Below are 20,515 nucleotides of genomic sequence, written 5' to 3' on the forward strand. Positions count from 1 at the left end.
TTGGGGACATTTTTGAACCATTTTTCAGAAGGATGCGCGCCCTACCCTAATGTCTCTCTTGCACAGAGGAGCCCAGAACTGGACACAGCACTCCAGATGTGGCCTCAGCAGGGTTGAGCAGAACAGGATTCCCCCGATCTGCTGGCAGTGCTCTCCTAACACCCCTGAGCTCCTGCCGCCGAGCGGCAAAGCTGCAAGGGACAGAGTCCGCGTCCGGGACGGGTTTGCCAGCGAGCGGCTCCCGGGCGGGGCCGGGCGGAACGCTGCTGCGCGGAACGCCCGTGCGCGGCTCCTGTTCCCGGCCGGCGGCGCCGGGAGCGCGGGACGCAGCCGCGGGTGGCGGTGCCGCGATGTGGGGCCGCGTGCGGGGCTGCGGCGGCCTGGCGGCGCGGCTGCTCGGGGCGGCGGCGGTGCGGCCCCACGGCGGGCCCCACGGCGGGCCCCACGGCGGGCCCCACGGCGGGCCCCACAGGTACCGTCCTCCCCTCTTCCTCGCCTGGCCGACGGTGCCGGCGCTGGCCGGGCATTGCCGTGAGGCCGGGCCGTGCCCCAAGGAGCGGCCTTCAAAGGGACGGGGTTCGCCTGTCCTGCCGGGGTTGGGTGGCGGTGACACTGGTGAGGAGAGGGCAGCGGGGAATGGAGTCGGGTAGAGGGGAGTGGCGTGGGCCGTGTTTCTCGTGCTGCTTTCCTTGCCGGCCTTCCTGCCTTGGAGCATGTGTGACCTGACCGTAGCTTTGCAGCCTGTATCAGCAGAGCGGCGCTGCCTGTTGGGCATTGCTGTACCTGCCCAAAGCACGGGCTGAGAGCAGTATTTGGGAGCTCTTTTTCGTTTTTACTAAAAGATTTTAAACTGCTTTTAATGACAGCTCGGTTGTGCGTTCATTTATTTTTTTTTTTTTTTTATTTCAAAGCTCCTCGATATTTTTGAACATGCACCGATGCTGTGAGGGCCTCTTGTCCAAAGCAGCTCGGGTTCTTTGGTAGCTGTATTTGCTCTCTGAGGCCAAGCTCCCCAGCAGAAGGCAAACTGGATGGTAGGTGAAATACAGGGATGCAATGTACTGCTGGCTTTAAGTGCCTGAGGCTTTCTGTCTTGCTGTGCTTTTCTGACGCTGTAGGCAAAGATAAGGCTGAGAAAGTTGGAGCTGTTCAGTCTGGAGAAGAGAAGGCTGCATGGAGACCTCACAGCAACCTTCCCGTGTCTGAAGGGGGCCTACAGGGAAGCTGGAGAGGGGCTCTTTGTCAGAAATATGGGTACAAATTACATCAGGAGTAATGGGTACAAATGGAAAGAGGGGAAATTTAGGTTAGGTATTAGGAAGAAATGCTTTTGCTTGAGGGTTGTGAGATGCTGGAAGAGGTTGCCCAGGGAGGTTGTGGATTCCCCAACCCTGGCAGTGTTCAAGGCCTTGAGTGATGCAGTCTAGTAGGATGTGTCCCTGCCTATGGCAGGGAGTGTTAGGACTAGGTGATCTTTAAGGTCCCTTCCAACCCCTTAACATTCTTTGTTTCTATGATTTCTGAATGGTTACATAGTTTTAAGGAGCATGCAGCCTGAATTAACGACAAAGGAGTTTGTCAAAGACCTGTGCAGAACAGTGCAGTGTAAGACAGCAGGGCTCCTACCATCTTCCCAGTAAGGAGGTTCTGAAGCTTTCCTTAAGTTTTCCTGTTGCTTCTCAGCATTGAAATGTAGGGTTTAATGCTGACAATTTATTAAGTGCAGAGTGACCCAAGTGTAATGCCTGCTGAAGCTGGCAGATTTTCCTCTTTTAGCCAAAGAGAGATGTGTGTGAGGAGGAGAGGTATGTCACAATTCCTTCAGATTTGTGGACGTGTTTTAAGATGTATTGAAGTTTTTTTATTTTGAGTCAAAATAAATGTTTAATTCTTTTCTTTATTTCTCTAACTTGAGGGTGATTTTTAAACAAAGTAAGTAATTGTGAATGTAAAGGTTTAAATACTTCATTTTAGAATGTTATAGAGAACAGTTCTTTGAATTTTATGATAGTTTTTCTAGAGAATGCACTTGTGTCTGTGTAGCAGAATCTTCTGAGCAGCTCATGCTGTCCCTGGCTTCAGATCCTCAGCTGCACTGTGTCAGTTTTAGCTGCTTTGCAATGATGTGCTAAACTAAGCAGAGGAGCTATAACCCAAATAACTTTTCTGTTTGTTGCTGGGTTACCTTGCAGCAGAATCCATGTTGCAGAGTGGGGGAATGTGATCTGTAGTAGTGCCACAAGTGTGAAAATGTGTGAAGTTAAGTGTGTGTGTACAGTCTTTTTTCAGATGGCTGGGAGTGATCTCTTTATTGACTCATATTAAGAGTTTAGGTGAGTTTTCTATTGTACCAATGAATTTAAGTATCAGGTACCAGTAAATTCAAACTCGCTCTGCTACCTAATGCAGAAATACTTTAAAAGTTTTAAGTTCTTGTATTTCTTCCACAAATAAATGGTGTGTAAAGTTGTTTACTTTATATTTTGGATGAAGAAACCATAAGTAGGAATTGGAAATGGTGTCCCCGCCCCTCTTAGAAGTCAAAAGGTACATGTTTGACATGTACTGAACATACTCAGGTTGCACTCACTGGGCCTAGACAGTTGTAACTGTTGTTTTGGGTTTTTTTGTAGGTTTACAAAATTCAGCCTTGGACTCTGTTTGTAACTTCTGTTGTCTAACTTTGTATATCATCTAGCAAACAGGAACTCTTCAGCACAAGCAGCGTGCTTTCTACTGACAAAGATAAATCTGCTGCTTCCAAAGACAGCACACCTGGAGGGGCATCAAAGAGACAGGAGGATGGAGCAGAAACACCAAAGCAGCAGCTGTTAGACATTATTAGTAATATGAAAGTGGAAGTGAGCTACAGGAAGAAACTCCAACAATTAAAAGCCAGTGAGAGCAAAAAGCAAGCCCTGAACAAGCTGGAAGGCCCGGACAGTGATGGTTCTGTGCCTCAGGGAGCTACAGAAGACACCCAACGGTACAGTGTGACACACTTTTCTTAGCCTGCTTTATCCTTATTACCATTTTTTTTTAAATTATTTAGGACAAAATAAACGATCAAATGCCATTTCCAGGAGTGGAAAAGGATCTTGTGAGGGAGCGTGGTGCACAGTTTAGACTGGAGTAAATCAGAGGGGAGAATCTGGGCAAAAGGTGCTGTATGCTGTTTACCATATGCTGCCTTTTTCTACAGTGAGACTGGAAAGGTAGCATTAGCTGTGGAAAGTTATTTTAATGGGACGGGAAATACTGTTCAGATAAAATACAATGAAATGGAGGAAAAAGGAAAAAAAAAATTAAGAATTAAGTCAAGTCTTTGGAGCTGCTCCTGTCCACAGTGTGTTACATCATGTTTATCACCCCGCAGGTCTGTGCTGCCAGTAGTCTTCAAGCTGTGTGTCTGAGGGGCTGTGCAATAGCACAGAGCTGCCATTTCCCCAGGCTAGGGAACAAGAGCTTGTCTGAGTCATTCAGTGTTTGATGTTTAGGGCAATTTGGGGCAAACCTGCCTGTCCTGCTGCCCACCCCCATTTGGGAAAATATCTGAATAGCTTTTGAGTTATTAAGATATAAAATGGCAGTACAGAAATGACAATTTAAATATATTAAAGGCTTTTATTATTATTTTTTTGTCTCTGTGTCTGTTGTGTCTCTTACAGAGGCAAGCCTTTAAATCCAGAGCTGGTGAAGGCTGCTTCTGCAGTTGCATCTTCCCTTCCACGCAACAAGAAACAGACAGAATCAGAACTCCTTGCACAACTAAGAAGACATGAAGAAACCACAGATAAACAGAAGAAGGGGGGAACTGTTAACATACGGTCTGTGTATTGATTGTTTTTCTCAATTATGTTTGAAATTCTGATTTTGCAATGTCATCCTGAAGGTGACTTGCCTTCTGTGTTTGAAAGATGGCCCTAAAAGATACCTTTGGACAGTTTATCCTTTGGATTAATGAGTATTAGTAACATTATTGATCTGGCTATACCAAACTCTAAATTTTGCCATTATCTTTCTAAAATAGTTTTGCAGAAACAGAATTGCTTCCTTGGGCATGATCATTGCTTTCTTGGACAGGCTAGCAAAATAACAGCTCTTTTTATGAGTTTGGTTGGGGTTTTTTTGCCACAAGCTTCCAAAATTCTCACACAATGGATGGATTTGTAGACGTTTCAGACGTTCTGTCTGGACTGGTGAATTTTCATGACAGCTCTGCAGAGCTGAACTAGAGCAGCTCTGTTTATAGCCCCACCCTTCCTTTCAAAACTTTCCAGTCAACGCATGAAACTCATCTCTTGGCTTAACTGTGTTTCCAGTGTGGCTTTCAAACAGATGAGAAACATTTGTTTGGAAACTCAAACAGTTGTGCAGCTCTTTTGGATGATGGCTAAAGACAGATTTTTCATTCTATTTTTTTTTTCAGCTAGCATTCAAATAGCTACTCAGAAAATGAGGCATTAAATCCAGGTGAAATGCTGAACCAAACAGAAAATTGGATTGTTACCAAACTAGGAATGTGAAACCTTTCTTTATGTCTGTTTACAGTGCGAACTGCAAGCTGCATATCTTAGTTTTATTCTTTGAAAGTGAATTTGTCCCAACCAAGGATTTGAGCTTGATCCATCTATTATTATTTGTAGGTTATGTGTACTATTACTTGTAGGGATCAGTAAAGGATCTGCTGGAATGATTATCAATGTACTGCAAGCAGAGCTAATGATGTTTGTGGGTGATGTCTGCCTGAGTGGAAATTAAGGAAGAAAGAGACAGATGCTTGCTGACAGGTTGAGTTAGATGATTGCAGTGTCTCTACTGGGGTTAACAATGCTCACTGAATAACTTCATTAAGCAAAATATCTGTTCTCCAGATAAAAGGACTGTTTATATAGAGCGTATGTTCATTAAACTGTTAATTACCAGGGAGCTTATTCCCTCTCTGTCACTGGGCTCTTTAGAAGGGCAGAGTACACAAATGTCTTAATAGTGGCATGGGCTGTGGGTGGCCAACTTAAATGTAATTCAAATGTACTTGAGTACCTGAGATGTTGGAGGACCATGGAGATACTGACTGAGCTAATCTGTGTAGTGACTAACCTGGAATGTGCCTGTCTCCCTTCCTTGGGGTGCACATGCTCCTGTCTAGGTGTGGTTTGTCTGCCTGTTGGCATCACAGGCTCACTCTCTCGTCACCTGTGGCACTTTCCCTGAAGCACTGACCCAGCTCTGGCTGCAGTGGAAGAAAGACGGTGACTAAGGAAGTTGTAGTCAAAGCAAAAAGGGTTTTTTTTCTCTTGAAAGAGAGTTTAAATTCTTCAGAAATTTAAAAGCTATATAGTGCTTCTGTATTTTTGTTTGATGGGTAAAGATATGATGTTACAATGTTTTATGACATGCTTGGGGATGAAGCACTATAGTTAAAAAAATGCATTTTCCTTAGCCAGAACCAGCCTTTTTGGAATGTCATGGCTGGCTTGCTGTGCTCTACGTTGGCAAGTTCTATTCCCCGAGGCAGCTTTGTGACCTAGCTTGGTTCCCCTAGCAAATACACTCCTCCTCCTGCCGCCATTTGCTGAAAAGTTTTAGTTTTCTTCCTTAAGAGTTAGGTACCAGAAACTCTTATCAATGGGTGAGTTTTCAAGAAAGACCAGCAATTTGTGCTGATTTTCATGACAAAAAACTTGGTTATAGTAACATTTTAGAGTCAGTACTGACTTTTAGTTCTTTGAGATAAATACAGTACTTTCAGGTTTCTGACTAGTGTTTAAAAATGTTTTTTACAAAGCCCAGTAGCCCTCAGACTTGATTTTGCATGATTTATGCTCCATGATACCTCAATCCACAAAATGCATGAAAATGTTTTTAATATATTAGAAAGCATTCACTTTTGTTCATACATGATTATTTTATGTTGAGTTTTATTTGACAGTAGAAGAATACCTGCAGTTTAACTTTCCATTTTTTTCTAGAAAGGTTTTGCATTCAATATACTGTCACGTTTTAAAAGCCAATATATATTCCTCAGTTATTTACAATATTTAAAAATTAGATACTTTCACAAGCAGTAGAGCCACATATGCTGAACTGCAAAAAGCTGAATACTGCTGTTGTGATTTGTAATATGTAATGAGTTGTATGTTGTCCAGATCTTTTGTACAAATTATTTTTACCAGGCTTGTGGCAAGACCTCCAGAGGTCACTGTTGTATGCAGTCATCTCATTGCTGTAGCAAGCACGAGGACAGGGCATTCCTGTCTAGGAGGGGAAAATATTAACGATACAGGAATTTATTTTTCTCAGTGTGGGCTGAAGTTTCACTCAATGGAAATCACAACAGTGCTGCACCAAAATAAAATCTGCAGCCCTACAATTTGAGCTCCTGTTTTGGGTGAACAAGAAAAGTAATTCAGAGCTTTGGCTAGAATATATCCAAAGCTCTTTGGGTCTCCGTTTTAAATATTATAATTATTGGCTGATGATCATAAAAGAGAGAGAGTCTGTGGTTATTACAAAAGTCCTACCACTTCTCATCTCTGGAAGGCAGGTGTATTTAGGAACTTCGGTTTTTAACATCATGTTGGAACATGAGGTAATATCTAATAGCTAATCACTATGGGTACACTGGGGTTGCAGTGTCACTTCTTAAACTGATGTTTTTTATTTCAAAAGGCATTAAAAAAATCTTTGTAGTTGTACTTTTGTTAGTACAGGTGCGCTTTTAATGAGTGATGAATGTTGCTGCCAGAAACATTCATACACCTACCAATGGTAGGGGTGACATTAGGATTTCCTGGTGAGGAACATGATGCCATTGCCATGGTGTTCTGATAGCTTGGTAGTGTAGTCTTTCCACATCTACAGTGCAAAACTGCAAGTAAGTCAGGGAAGAGAGCTTCTCTGAGCAATCCTGACTGCCCTGAAGCACAGGAACACACCAGCCTTTTAGGTCACAGCTGAGTCAAGCTGTTGGGCTGGGCTGTGTGTGGCTGACCTTAGGAATTATGTCCCTTTGACCCTCATAAGTGTGTCAAGCCTCTGGCCCAACACCAGCTTACTAATGTCAGTAGCCACTTCATAGAGTAATTTCTAATGTGAGATATGCAACTAATCTGAGATTGCTTTTTATTTAAAATTAAAATGAAACTATTTAAAACTTGTTTCCAGATGCCTTTATTTCAGAGTAGGTACAAGAAGAGCCATGCTATTCTTGTTCTGCCATTTGAAACCACATCCTAGACTGAAGAGAAATCATGCTGTGTTTCTGTGGCAATTAGCTTTTACAATTTTCCAGAAGTATTTCTTTCTTGTCAGTAAAATCTCTTTTGACTTAAGCTGCCAAAAGCATAGTTTGAATTTCATTCACATTTTCATAAAATGGATAACACAGCATTTTTGACTTGGCCTATTTTTATTTTTTGAGACCATGTTTATGTCTTAAAACTTGAGTCCTGCAGTTTGGGGTGACTGTGTGTGACTGGAAGTGGCTGGGTGGAGAGAAGGCTGTGAGGAAGAGTTACCAGCTTGGCCTTTCCCAGCCAGCAGAGTTACCAGTGAAGGGAGCTCACAGGCAGGGGCAGAAAGGGGCTGTGGTTTGCCCTTGGCGATCAAAACGAGCTGCGTATGGTGCTGGAAGAGGTCAGAGCATTTGCTCTTCACGTATGATTTTCACTCCAGAATTACGAAGGAAGATGTGGTCTGTTAATGCTGTAATATGATTATGCAATGCAACAGATTGCAGTGGATCAGGAAAGGTGACCTACTTATTAGGGTGGCATGATTGGCCCATGTCAGCTGATGTGTGAAGGCAAGATTCCTTTTGGTCTGCAGCAGCACAGCTCTGTCCTTGGGCAGTGTTGGTTCCTGTCCAAAAATTTGGTGATTTTTGCCTCCCTATTTCAGCCTGTTTCTTGTATCCAGAGAATTTCCCCATTTGCTTAAACACAACATACCTAGTACACTCAGTGAATATTGGTGTACAGATTTATGATTTTTTTTTTTTAGTTAGAAACTAAATAATTTAAAAGAAGGCATTCATTGTAGATTAAATAGGCTAAAGCAGCACTTTTCATATATAAAATTAAACAAACAGTTTAAAACATCAGACTTGAATGTTTGATGGATTAAAGATGGATGTATTTTGTGAGGAATATATAATTCTGTCTCATAGAAGCTTATGAAACCAATTGAGAATAGAGTTTCTGGTTAATACATATGACAAACTTCCTTGCTTTTTCAATTTGTTGAGTCTTTACATTTCATGTTTTTAATTTCAGCAACGTTATTTCAGAAATGACAGTTAAAAGGCAGACCCCAGCTCAGAGGAGTGCGAGGATATCCGGTCGCATTTCCTTGCAGTTGGATGAGGATGGTCGAAGAATAAGGCCTGAAAGATCATCAGCTCAGTCTGTTGACTCCAGAAGGTATTTTTGCTGTGTTCACTTCCAATAGAAGGCATGCAGTTTCTAGAGGATAATATTTTAGGTTTAGTTGTACATATTCATGTTGCAATACTTCAGAGTTTAAAGAAATTGCTTAAGTATTTTTCAAGAAAAGCACTGTTAGCATTGAAATAAATTGTGAGAACAAGGTATTTAATGGTGACCAGCTAATTAAATACGGTGCATTTTTTTAATATTGCACCTTAATAAAAGTACTCGGTGCTGAAATGTAATTGTGCTTAACTAGTTTAAATTATTCTCGCCTATGCATAATACAATTTTATGTCACTTTCTTAACTTCTTGGGAAATGGAGGCTTTGAAAGCTTGCTTTCCTCATGTGGAAAACTTTATCAAGTTCCACGTTTAGAAAAGTTTCATCCATTCTGTTGGGATTTTAAAGAGATATTAAAGTTGGTTTATTTATTTATTTATTTATTTATTTATTACCACCTCATTCTGTAATTGATTTTTTTATCATCTGTGTTATTATAATTGTCTATGAAATTAACTTTATAATTTACATGTGATTTCAGGGTATTCCTTTATTTTGCTGCTGCATTATGTGGCCACTGTTTTTAGTGAATTGAGGAGTGCTCTTACATTTTTGGTTTACTCCTGTAAGCTGTGCTTGCAGTCTTTCCATTTTCCCATGGCAGCTCATCACTGCATTCCTTCTCAATGTATTGTTTCTCTACAAGTTTTTAGTAAGATTAACTTCTCTTGTCATTAATTTACTTTCCAAATGAATCTCTTTTGTGGGGTTAGGGCCTGTAAATTGAGGGAAGCATTTGTGTTTAGGTAGATCATGGTGAAGACAGAAACTGGGTAACAAAGGAAAAGAAAAGCCTGAGTTTATGGGTGAGCAGGTGTTCAGTATTCTGTGTGTGGTGGAACTGTACTTGGTATATAACTTCAGAAACAGCACCTTAAAATAGTTTTTTAAATCCCTGTAATGAGTAAACTGTCTCCAGTTTCAGGCCTGAGTTCCCTGCTGCACACCTGAAAATTGAATGGATTTACTTATTAACTGATTAGGAAAAGAATGGGTTAGGAAGAATACCTAAGTTTAAGTCAAGTTAGTACATTGCAATGAAATGAGTGATGTTGCTTTATAGTAACTTAAACTTGTCATTTTAAAATAAATGTTCTTCCAAGACATGCATGTATCTTTGGCCAATGTCATTGGGAGTTACACACAGATAGGAAAACATAATCCTAAATCAACATTCTTTTAAGGCTCTGTAACTAGATTGCTCTGTACTGAAATAGATCCAGGGTAGTTTCATCACTAAAAGGTGATATGACAAGAGCAGGTTTGCAGAAGTAGTTGAGACCATTAGAAATCTCCAGTAAATTCAGAAGGGTAGATTTTTAAGGTCAGAAAGGGTAAATCTTGCCAGGGTGACAGTGGATATGTAATAACAAAATGTAGGAACTGTTATAATTTCAGTGGAAACCTGGAAGATGGTATGATTAAAAGCATAATTGATTCTAAAGGCATTGGTTTTTGTTTTAATTTATAAAAATTTGATTACTTGTTGAACTATTGTATTTTTAATTAATCTTTTTTTTTAGAATAAGCTTATGGTAATGATAAATTGATTGAAAATAGATGGTCAGAGTGAAATATGTTTATATTCAGAAGAGAGAGCATCAGGGTGATGCTATTGAAAGTATACCATAGGGATATGCTCTGACTCTTTGCTGTAGGGCAAAGAAGGTGGCTGTGTAATCTTCCAAAAGGGCTATTTATGTCATAAAGCAGGAATTACTTGATTTAGCTGTTGCCTTTTCCGTCCCTGAATTGTGCAATATTTTTTTTCAGGGAAAGAACCCAAGTCTTCCGATAGTTGCAACTTTGTAAAATCACTTAAGTACTGTGGCTTGATACTGTTTACCTTTGTTCAGATTCCCAAATATTCCAGTTAAAATTGACTGCAAATACAGTGCTTGATTTATGCTTGTTCTTTCACACGGAAATGTTTTGAGAAGCTCTGTTACAGATGAATAATAAAGTCATAAACACTTTCTCTGATTAAAAGCCTGAAGATTTAGTGAGAGTCACTATTTTTTTTTTTGTGTGTGTGTGTCTCCAGAGATCTGTTAGTTCATGAAAATATTTTGTGCTTTTTAATTTGCTATCTGGCAGTGTTGTGAGGTGTTGTGAAATACTAAATATCGGTTTTCTTTTTTGTTTATAGAAGTCTCAAAGTAGGAAAGAGGCTTAATATATTCACCAAGGCTTCTACAGAACCGGAGGATGCACTGAAAATAGGTTAGTGGAAATTCAGTAATGAAGAATGCAATGAGGCTAAGTTCTGCATTTTCAGAATATCAAGAGATTTTTGTGAGGAGACATGACCTGTTCACTTTCTGCTTTCAGACTGATAAAAGAAATTACTACTTTGATGTAGCTGTGATTTTTACCAGGTGAAACTTCCATGCAGTGTGATGGAAGGTTTTCTGTGCTGATCAGGGCACTCTGTACGTGAACTTAAAGGGTATAACTGGCTTTTTGTCACAAAGGTCAGTGTTATTTCTGTGTGTGTAAAGCCAGCCTGGAGGATGGGTATGTTGGCTCCAGCTTATTTGGTCAAGTTGCAAGGAAATGCGAGGCTGTGATCCCAAGGAAACAAACATGCCCTGCAGGCGGCTACACATAAGCAGGGTAGTAGAAATCCAGGACTACACATTGGATTGCTGTCGGGCCTTTTGTTTAGTGTTCCAGATGGAGCTGGGAAGATCCCATCTGTGACTGACAAATGACTCCTTGCTTCACCTGTTGTAAAGTCCTTAATGTATGTTTAGAATTGTAGAAAGTTTGGGTTGGAAAGGACCTTTAAAGGTCACCTGATTCCAACATCCCTGCAATGAGCAGGTACCTCTTCCACTAGATCAGGTTCATCAGGGCCCCACCCAATGTTCCCAGGGATGGGGCATCTACCACCCCTCTGGGCAACCTGTTCCAGTATGTTGCCACCCTCATTTGAAAAAATTTATTCCTTTTGTCTAGTCTGAATCTGTCCTCTTCTAGTTTAAAACCACTGCTCTTTGTCCTGTTGCAGTGAGCCCTACAAAAAATTCTGTCTTCATCTTTCTTACAAGTTCCCCTTAAGTATTGAAAAGATTGAATAAAGTCAGCCTGGAGCCTTCTGTTCTCCACAAGGAACAACCCCAGCTTTTCTCAGCCTTTCCTCTTAGGAGGGATGTTCCATCCCTCTAGTCAGCTTCATGGCCCTCCTCTGGACCTGCTCCAACAGGTCCGTGTCCCTCCTGTGCTGAGGACCCCAGAGCTGGATGCAGCATTCCAGGTGGGGTCTCATGAGAGCAGAGGGGCAGAATGTTCTCTCTCAACCTGTTGGCCATGCTTCATTTTATGATTGCAGTTGGCTTTCTGGGCCGTGAATGCACATTGCTGGCTCATGTCCAGTTTTTTATCCACCAGTCTCACTAAACACTTCTTGACAGGACTGCTCTCAGTCCATCCCCCAGCCTGTGTAGATGCTGGAGGTTGCCCCAACCCAGGTGCAGCACCTTGCACTTGGCCTTGTTGAACCTCATGAGGTTCCCGTGGGGCCACTTTTTGAGCTTGTCCAGATCCCTCTGGATGGCATCCTGTCCTTCAGTGTGTCAGCTTTACCGGTCAGCTTGGTGTCACCTGCTAATGTGTGAGGGTGCACTCAATCCCACTGGCTGTGGTGTTGATGAAGACACTGAACAATACTGGTCCCAGTATGGATTCCTGAGTGACACCACTTTGTCACTGGTCTCCATCCAGATATTGAGCTTTTGACCATTGAGTGCATGGTCTGGAAAGAGCCTTGGACCATCTGGATGTGACCACCCAACCAATTCCTTATCCACCAAATATACATGCCAAAGCTCACATGAGATAAAAGATACCAAACTAAAGTCAAAACAGGTGTGACCAACCTTCATATTCACTGAATGGCACAGCTCTGCAGGAACAGTCATAATGCTACCTAACAGGGATAGCTTTCACTCATGAACACCTGGCTTTAGTAGGCTGGATTTGGCTAAGAGTGTGTGAATATGGGCAAGTTGTGTAAAGAACTCCCTCCCTCACTTGTCATTGTGAATAATGACACTACCTTGTTAGCACTGATCTTTAATATGCTGTTTTCCCTCAGCTATTCTGAGGCCCTTTTGAAAAACAGACTTTATTCCAGTGTAGTGACTTAGAACTTTATGTAAAGCCAGCAGCAGAAATAGAACTCCTCTCTGCTAGCTTATCAAATGGTGAGTATTTGTTTCTGTTTCAAGAGTTGAACTGTAAGTTTTTGCCAGATTCTAGCTGAGTAGTTTTCTATTTTTTTAACACTTGAAACGACATTAATTTGATTACTTAATTTTTTTACTGAAATGTCAAATAGTGCTATTTGCATATTTTCAGGCAGCTGTGAACTTTCTGAATACAGCCACCTCTATGAAAGTTGTTTATTAGAATGGAATTCAGTTTACTGGTTTTTAAGACTGCCAATATCCTTAAAATTGGTCCATTTTACATGTAAAAATCATAATGAGTGATGTAGTGTTTGTTTTTAACTGTCTTAACAAAAGCAGTGTTCAAGAAAATGTATTTTGAGTTGAATCAAACTTAGGTAAAATGGTGAGAATTTAAGATTTCTTTCTTGCATGAACAGAATGCAGACACAATGGCTCATAGTAGTCACACCAGGTAAAAGTTGAGATACACTTTTTTTTTTTTTTTGAATGCAAAATTGGAATGTGTACAAATTGTGTAAGAGAGCAAGTGGACTTTATTGTATTTATAATTAGATGTTAAGAGGTAAGCTTCTTTCAGCCTTTTGTGTGGTGTTTCCTTGTTTAATTCCAGGTAGCCTTGAGGAAATCTACACAGTATTCTGGACCAGGAAGCTGATTACTTGGTTTACTGACTCAGCCGGATGACAAACATTTTTTTTGGGTGTTAATCTTGGGAAATACCAGTGTCATACTTGATACCTTGATTCACTTGTTTTCACTGTCTTGGTTCATATTAATGGAGATAATGGGTTAAAATATTGTTAATAGATGACAGAAAAGCAAGTTTTGTTTTAAGTATTGAGCATAGATTTTGAAAACTTGAATGTTAACTAGAAAGAAAATTGGCATCCTGAAAATACTCTTCATAACTGTTAACATATAATGTCAGTATTATTTTCTGTTTCACAGAGGTAAAAATATAGTCTATCACTTTTACTGCAAGCTTGAAAAATTAGTTTCTGCTTTCCTCTGTTAGAGGATTTATTGGTTTCTTTAGGATGTGGACAATAGTTTAATTCTGATATGGTTTCTCGTGTTGTCTTATAGCTGTATTTTATTCCTGCCTCCAGCCCTCAAATCAAAGTAGTTGGCTTGGTAATACAGTTCTGGAAATTTCCCTCTTAAGGAGTAATTTGTCTAAGTATATTCTGAATCAACACAAAAAAACCCCCTGAAAACACTTTTTTTCTGTATGTAAAAATACCATTTGCCCTTTCATTGTGTTTTCTCTTAAAGGAGGGGGGAAGATTTTATTTTTTAATTCAGTTGAGTTATAAGCCACTGAGCCAAAGATGAAATTATATATTGGCCTGAAGTACTTAAACTCAGGAGTAGTAAAATAATAGGTGATTATTAGTAGTGATGATAATAGGTGGCCATGATCCAGTCCAAGTAGACTGTAATATCTGAATTCACATGAAGATCTGTATTCCAAGGAGCTTAGGGTGAGTTGATAACAGAGGGAGACAGGAAAACAAAGGGGAGTGCAGCTGAGGCCAGCTCACTCGACAGCAGCCCAAGGCACTCCCAGAGGTCCCTCCCTGTCCTGTGGTAACAGCTTGTTCCCTTCAGTTCAGCGAAGCGGTTCAGTCTGGGCTCGTGACCAGTTCTCCTGGGTGGAGGGACAGGAACTCCTTAAGAAGAGTAACTGCTGCAATATGAGTGCACTTCGATTTAAAAAAGAAAAAAATATATATATACTTTAGGAAAGGTGCATCCCTAAAGGCGCTGTTTGACTTTGTGAGAACCTGAAAACTCCTGTAGAAGTAAGATTCCTTTAGCACAGTGCACCAGTCGAGTTCAGAATTTGTATCCACAGTTTTTAAAAGACAAAACTGAAGAATGATTGTGGAAAAATTAAATTATTGCTTTATGTGAAAGACTTAAAAATAAATATTCCCCTAGGACCTCAGAATTTAATGAACTTTCTTGTCAACAGAGAATTCTCATTTGAGAAAGGTGATGCTGTTATCTAAGGTAGAAAAATTTGCACAGCTGATAGTATTAGTCTCTGTAAAGATTGATGTTAATGGACTTCATTTTAGCTAGTGAAAAGTCTTTGGCGCCTTACAGATCTTTATAAAATTTCTTTCTTAGGGTCTTCACCAACAATTTGGGATCTGGAGTTTGCAAAGGAGGTTGCAGCAGTAACTGCACAGCCTCCCCGAAACGGTTTTGAGGAGATGATCCAGTGGACAAAAGAAGGAATACTGTGGGAGTTCCCAATTGACAATGAAGTTGGTATGTGCACTGTGAGCTTTTATTATCTGTCTCAATTTATCTTTTCTGAAAATTAAAGCATGTTTGACCTTTGACTGTTTTAACACAGTGTTTCAGCTATGAGTCATGCTTTTGATACTAACAAATATAACTTCCCGACCGTCCTAGATCAGAGATGCTTCAGATGAACTCATTCTGGCACTCTTCAGGTGAAGTCTTGCAGGTGGTTTGGCTGATCTGAGGACTGGCTGCTGCCAAAAAGGGGACACCTCCCTCCCGCCCTACCCCCCCGATATGTTTAACACCAAAAGGCTGTTCAAGTCTCTTACATAATACCTTTTACTCTGCAATTTCTTTAAATTAAGCTCCTAGCAGAAGTTGGGGAATCTTAAAACTCCTGTGCGTGTTTTATAAGGCTGATTCTGTTCTTTGGTGTGGCTCTTGGGCCAAGTGTCTAGCCAGATCCCAACCAGCTATCTGCCAGTTCCATATCTGGGCAGGCCAAGTGTTAAACAGTTGTTTGCTCCTTTTGTTCTGTCTGTTTCATAAGGATAAACAGTCACAATATTCACTCACTCTGGGCATCTATGTTAATTAGGCATCTTTGTGCACAGTATTTTCTTTTATTACCATTAAAAAAAAAAAAAGCTCCGTGTGAAGTTATGCCAGCAGAGAGAGTGAGTGAATGTTAAGGAAGTGAAGAACAACTACACGAAGTGTGCAGTATAGGAAAGAGGACTTCATAACTTCAGGGAGAGCTTGGCTGTGGGTTTTAGGGGTTTTTTTTAAGACTTTAAAGACATCAAACAGAACTGCTTTGTAATGATTCAGTCACTGAAAGCAAAACAGGTTAGTATCTGAAGCTGGGAGTCTTTGAAAATCTCTCCTATACTGAGTTGAAAATTGAATAATGTGCTTCATTGTTTCTTAATGTTTATTCTCATCCTATTTGGCAGTTTCTTCACAGAACTTAATCGCTGCTCCCAGGATTGATCTGTTCCATCATGTAGTAATCCAAGTATACTCTAGTCATGTTTTTGCAAGCTTAAAACCACTGTGGCCAATGGTTTTTGTGTTGTTGTAATGTGGCTGGAACCCTGCTGTCTGGGACCATCAGTTGACAAAGTGTCTTTGGCGGGCAATGGTTTCCCTGTTGCAGCCGTGCGGCTGGAACCGCGCTGTCTGGGATGGGGCGGGGAACGGACAAAGAGTCTTTACATATAGTTAAAACAAGAATCTTCATTGATTTGTCCACAAAGACTAGTCATGTGGAAAATTCCAGTGGAGCCTTCCAAAACCTGTCACCTCTCAGGGCGAAATACCAAGTCAGTAAATGCTGTCCTATCAGACTGCCAGCCACAGGCTGTTAATCACATCAGGTGTGTCAAAGCACAGTTAAAGCTCGAGAACCTCACTCTGGGTATATCAACATGCTGTAATTTCAGTGTCTTTGCAAAAGAAAGATGCCCCTTTCTGCTGTTAATTTTGCAGTTTTGTAACAGCCATTTCCCTCAATAGCAGGAGGTTACTTTACCTTGTTCTGTATCCAGAAATGTGTGATTATTCTTCTATGCCACAAGCATGTGGCTTTAAAAATGTAAGTGCAATTAAATTTTCTGTTGAGGAAGCATGTATACTCAACTTCTAGCATTATGAAAGCCTTTAAAGTTTTAAACTAAATATAAAAAAGAAAGACAACCTCTTATAACTTTTTCTTGGCTCCAGAGCATCTCTGGTGTTCTCGTTAGAGTGCTTCACCAAGGCATTGTGCTGTGCTTTGTGGTACCAGGGCGAGGTCATGGTTTTTGAAATTATTTTGGTGTGAACATCTGAAGATGTGGCTAGACATGCTGGCTTGCTACAGTGGCCAGCAGCAGTCTTCCCCCTTCCCCCCTCCCCCCACCTTACTGCCCTGTTGTTTGTTCTTACCTGCATGTCCTTTCCCTTGTCCAATGCAGTTGAAGTCACTGTTAAGCAGAAAATTACCTTTTTTTTCCTCTCCATCTCTCCAGCCTCTGATTAATTTTTACCAGATTAGCAAACCATTAGTATGGCTTGCATAACATTGTTCTCACTCCTTCTTCTTTCTGCTTGCCTGTCCTGCTTCTAAGTAGCTTTAATGCTGCTCTATGATTGCTGCGGCAAAAAGTTGGGAAAGACATTTATTTATGCCTCATTTATTATTTCTGTGCATTTATGCTGTAATTTTTCAAAAAGCTAAAAAGGGCAGTGCAGATTGTAGGTGCTAATTTGCTTTAGCACCTCATTATGAGGAGCAAATGCTTTTGGTGGGCCAGAGATTGTTACTGCACAAGTGATAGAAAGGTCTCAGAAAATTAATTCCTGAGTTGCCTCTGATGGCTTCTGCAGGCAAAAGTTCACCAAGTCCTGTCTAGTTGCTGTTTAGCTGAGCTGCTGTTCCCAGCAGAGAAATATTGGATCATCTTGCCAAGAAAGCTGGCAAAGTTACACAACCATTGCGTTGGGGTTTCTTTAGAAACTCTGGGTCTGTTCTAGGGACCTACTGTAGAGTATGACTGATGTAATTCTAAAAATCCTCAAAGGATAGAATACTTTGTGTTGAAAGGGACCTTTAAAGATCATTTAGTTCAAACCCTCTGCCATGGACAGGAACATTTTTTCTCTAGATCAGAATACTCAGTCATCTTTATAACATGTCAGCAGCACTCCCTATAAGGGATGAACATCTGTGTTTGGATTGACATCTTTAAGACAAAGTTGGTCATGTTTTGGAAGGATTAGTGTTTTAGTGAGAGAAATTTCCTAGACTTTCTGTTTTGTAGTATGTGGGGGATTGGAAATAGGATATTGAGAGTGGGTGTCTTCGTGTTTTGAGGTTGAAAAAAAAAATCCTCCACTTTAGACTGCTACCATGCATGTTCTTTCAAATTAAGTTTCTGAGGACAGTGCAAGAGAGGCTGAGGGACAGGCTTGCAGCAAGAGTCAGGGCTTGCTAGGGGTGAGGGGAGTCATTATCTCATCTAATCTGTTCCCACCAGAGGTTTCAGCCTCTGATGCTTTGGGCAGCTGTGGTGTCCTTTTTTGTGATGCACACTTTACTTTTTTGAGGACTGAAATATGTGGTCTAACTGAAATATTTGGACTTAACACTTCATCCCCAAACCATGTACAGTCTTTGGCAAAAGGGAGAGCAGAATACATAATGTAATATTTCCTTCTGACCTGCATTTTTGTGAGTTTTTTTATTGTTTGTTTTTTATTTGTTCATTTAACCCAAAGTTGTTTATTTGGGGTTAAAGATGAAAATTGGTGAAATTATTTATTAGACACAATCTCCTGATACCCTGTAACTGTCCCCAGAAGAAGAGCATCCAGAAGGCCAAATTTTACTGTCAGCATTATTCAGATTCTTTCAGTAGTGAGTTTGTTTGGTTTAGTTCTCTTGGATTTTTGAGACTGGTGAAAGTATGGAAATCTGGAAAGGTTGTTAGTTTGAAAAAGCAACCAGTAGCATCCAGGTACACTAAGATTCTACCTCCCCTTGGTGGGGGAAAGGCAGCATGGGTGGCATAGGGAAAGGATCATCACTGCTTCTTGTCCGTGGATGTAGTTTTCCAAGTGCAGCAGACCCATGCTTTCTGAAGCTGACATTACCTGGGTTTTTTTTATCATAACTTTCAACATAAAGGAACAAGGAGAGGGCTTCTGAAGAAGGAAACGTTCTTTCTTCAAGAACGACGGAGATGAATGTGGTGTGCAACTGGTATTGATGCACTCATGTATTTCTAGGAAAAATACAGGTATTTCTCAGCTCCTTCAGATACTGCAGTACCTAAAGTTTAAAGCAGGAAGAAAGTAATATAGACTTAACAAATACAATCTGAGTGACTTCTCCATCCCAGAGATGTGCATCGTTTCTTCTGAAACTGTAGAAACTCTACTATAAAGAAGGAAGCCTAGGACTAATGTGGCTTAATTACCTCAATTTTAATACTCCTGATTTAATTTTATCAAGTAATATAGAAAAACATAACTAGCTAGCTTAGAAAAACATGTACACCATACTCATGTGTATGGTATAGACTTCTCATTTTTGTCATCTGGAAGTGGTGCAATATTTTTCTCTAAGAACAGATTTTTATTTAAGGGTGAAAGCAATTTGGGATCAAATAAAATTTTTTATGTATATATAACTGAAGAAAAATCTTTCATTACAAATCCCAGATTGCCTTTTGTTTTTTCCCCTCAAAATTAGGAATGGCAAAAGCAGCCTTTTTTCTCTATGTAGGAATTTGTGTTCTGAGTCTATCTCTACCATCATAGTATGAACAACAGCAAAAAATTCCACAGGACAACGAACAAAAGTTTACCCTATCTCCAATAATCCCTTGTCCCATGTCCTGTGGAGGCTTTTGAATGCATCATCTTTGGTGATGGCTATGACTGTAAAGCAGCTGGTGATATACACAACACTTTCACATCATCATACACTCACATATTCAGAAAATGTCAGAAAAACAAATTTCTGTGCCCATTTGATAGCAATAGAATGTTAAAAGCATGACTTGGAATGGACATTAAGTGTTTGTTAGCTGTTCAGTATTTGATACTTTCTGAGGTTGCCTCATTTGTTCAAGACTAGCTTGTATTCTTTAATCCTCTGCAGAATTTAGGCAATCAGTGTTCTCTTTGAAAATTTACTAAGAAAGTGCCTGCAATCTAAAAGGTGATACCAATGATGAATCAAAATTTTTAAGTATTGAACAAACTGGATTTTAGCAAGAAGATTGATTTTTGGTTAGAATTATTCCTTCTACTTCCACCCCAGCATCAGCTTTTATCAAGATTACCAGCCAGAAATTTGATTTAAATATTACATATTCTTAGAAATGTGAGCAGAACCATTAATGTTACTTATTTAAGATTATTTGCAAACTATATTATTTTTTACTTTGTTAAACTTGCTGCTGTATTATGATAACAACTTTGTCTTTTTTTCCTTCGTCTTTCTGTTAGGGATGGAGGATGATGCTGAATTTCATGAACATATCTTTCTGGAGAAACACCTCGAAGGCTTTCCCAAGGAAGGACCTATCCGCCACTTCATGGAACTAGTCATCTGTGGGCTTTCAAAAAACCCATACCTAAGTGTTAAGCAGAAGGTTGAACATATTGAGTGGTTTCAGAAGTATTTCGAGGAAAAGAAGGAGCTTCTTCAAGAGATTTGAGACTTGGGAAAGTGCTGACCCTTGAAATGAAGAATTGTTATGTCACAATGGATGATTACTTATGGATGGAAATACTGTCAGTGCATAGTGATCATGTGGCCTGAAAGTTGTATTTTAAACAATAAACGGAAAGGTCATCTTTTCTTACCTGTGTCTCCGTGTGTGTGTAGGTACTGCAAAAGAAGGAACTGAGAAGTGTGGCTTTTGTAGAATGTGCATTTAAAATTTAGTTTATCAGAACTGTTGTCTTTTAAATTTGAAACTACTCTTTGGACAATACAAAATCCTAGGTCTAAATTCCTCTTCCTACACCCTTCGCAGCTGGACTGTATTTTGACAGGTTGGATCATCTTTCC

The 20,515-nt window shown here is 40.2% G+C and overlaps 1 protein-coding gene across 1 annotated transcript; it reads left to right on the forward strand.

Annotated features, from left to right (window-relative positions):
• The first annotated feature begins 317 nt into the window (after nt 1-317).
• Nucleotides 318-20,306, forward strand: MRPS31 (mitochondrial ribosomal protein S31). Its single transcript, XM_069011674.1, has 7 exons — nt 318-472; nt 2,699-2,986; nt 3,669-3,827; nt 8,277-8,423; nt 10,644-10,717; nt 14,827-14,970; nt 19,948-20,306. Exons 1-7 carry the CDS (start codon nt 351-353, stop codon nt 20,157-20,159), a joined length of 1,146 nt encoding a protein of 381 aa, XP_068867775.1. The 5' UTR covers nt 318-350; the 3' UTR covers nt 20,160-20,306.
• The last annotated feature ends 209 nt before the right edge of the window (nt 20,307-20,515 follow it).

The sequence above is a fragment of the Aphelocoma coerulescens genome, chromosome 1 (genome assembly GCF_041296385.1).
Source record: "Aphelocoma coerulescens isolate FSJ_1873_10779 chromosome 1, UR_Acoe_1.0, whole genome shotgun sequence".
Lineage (NCBI taxonomy): Eukaryota > Metazoa > Chordata > Aves > Passeriformes > Corvidae > Aphelocoma > Aphelocoma coerulescens.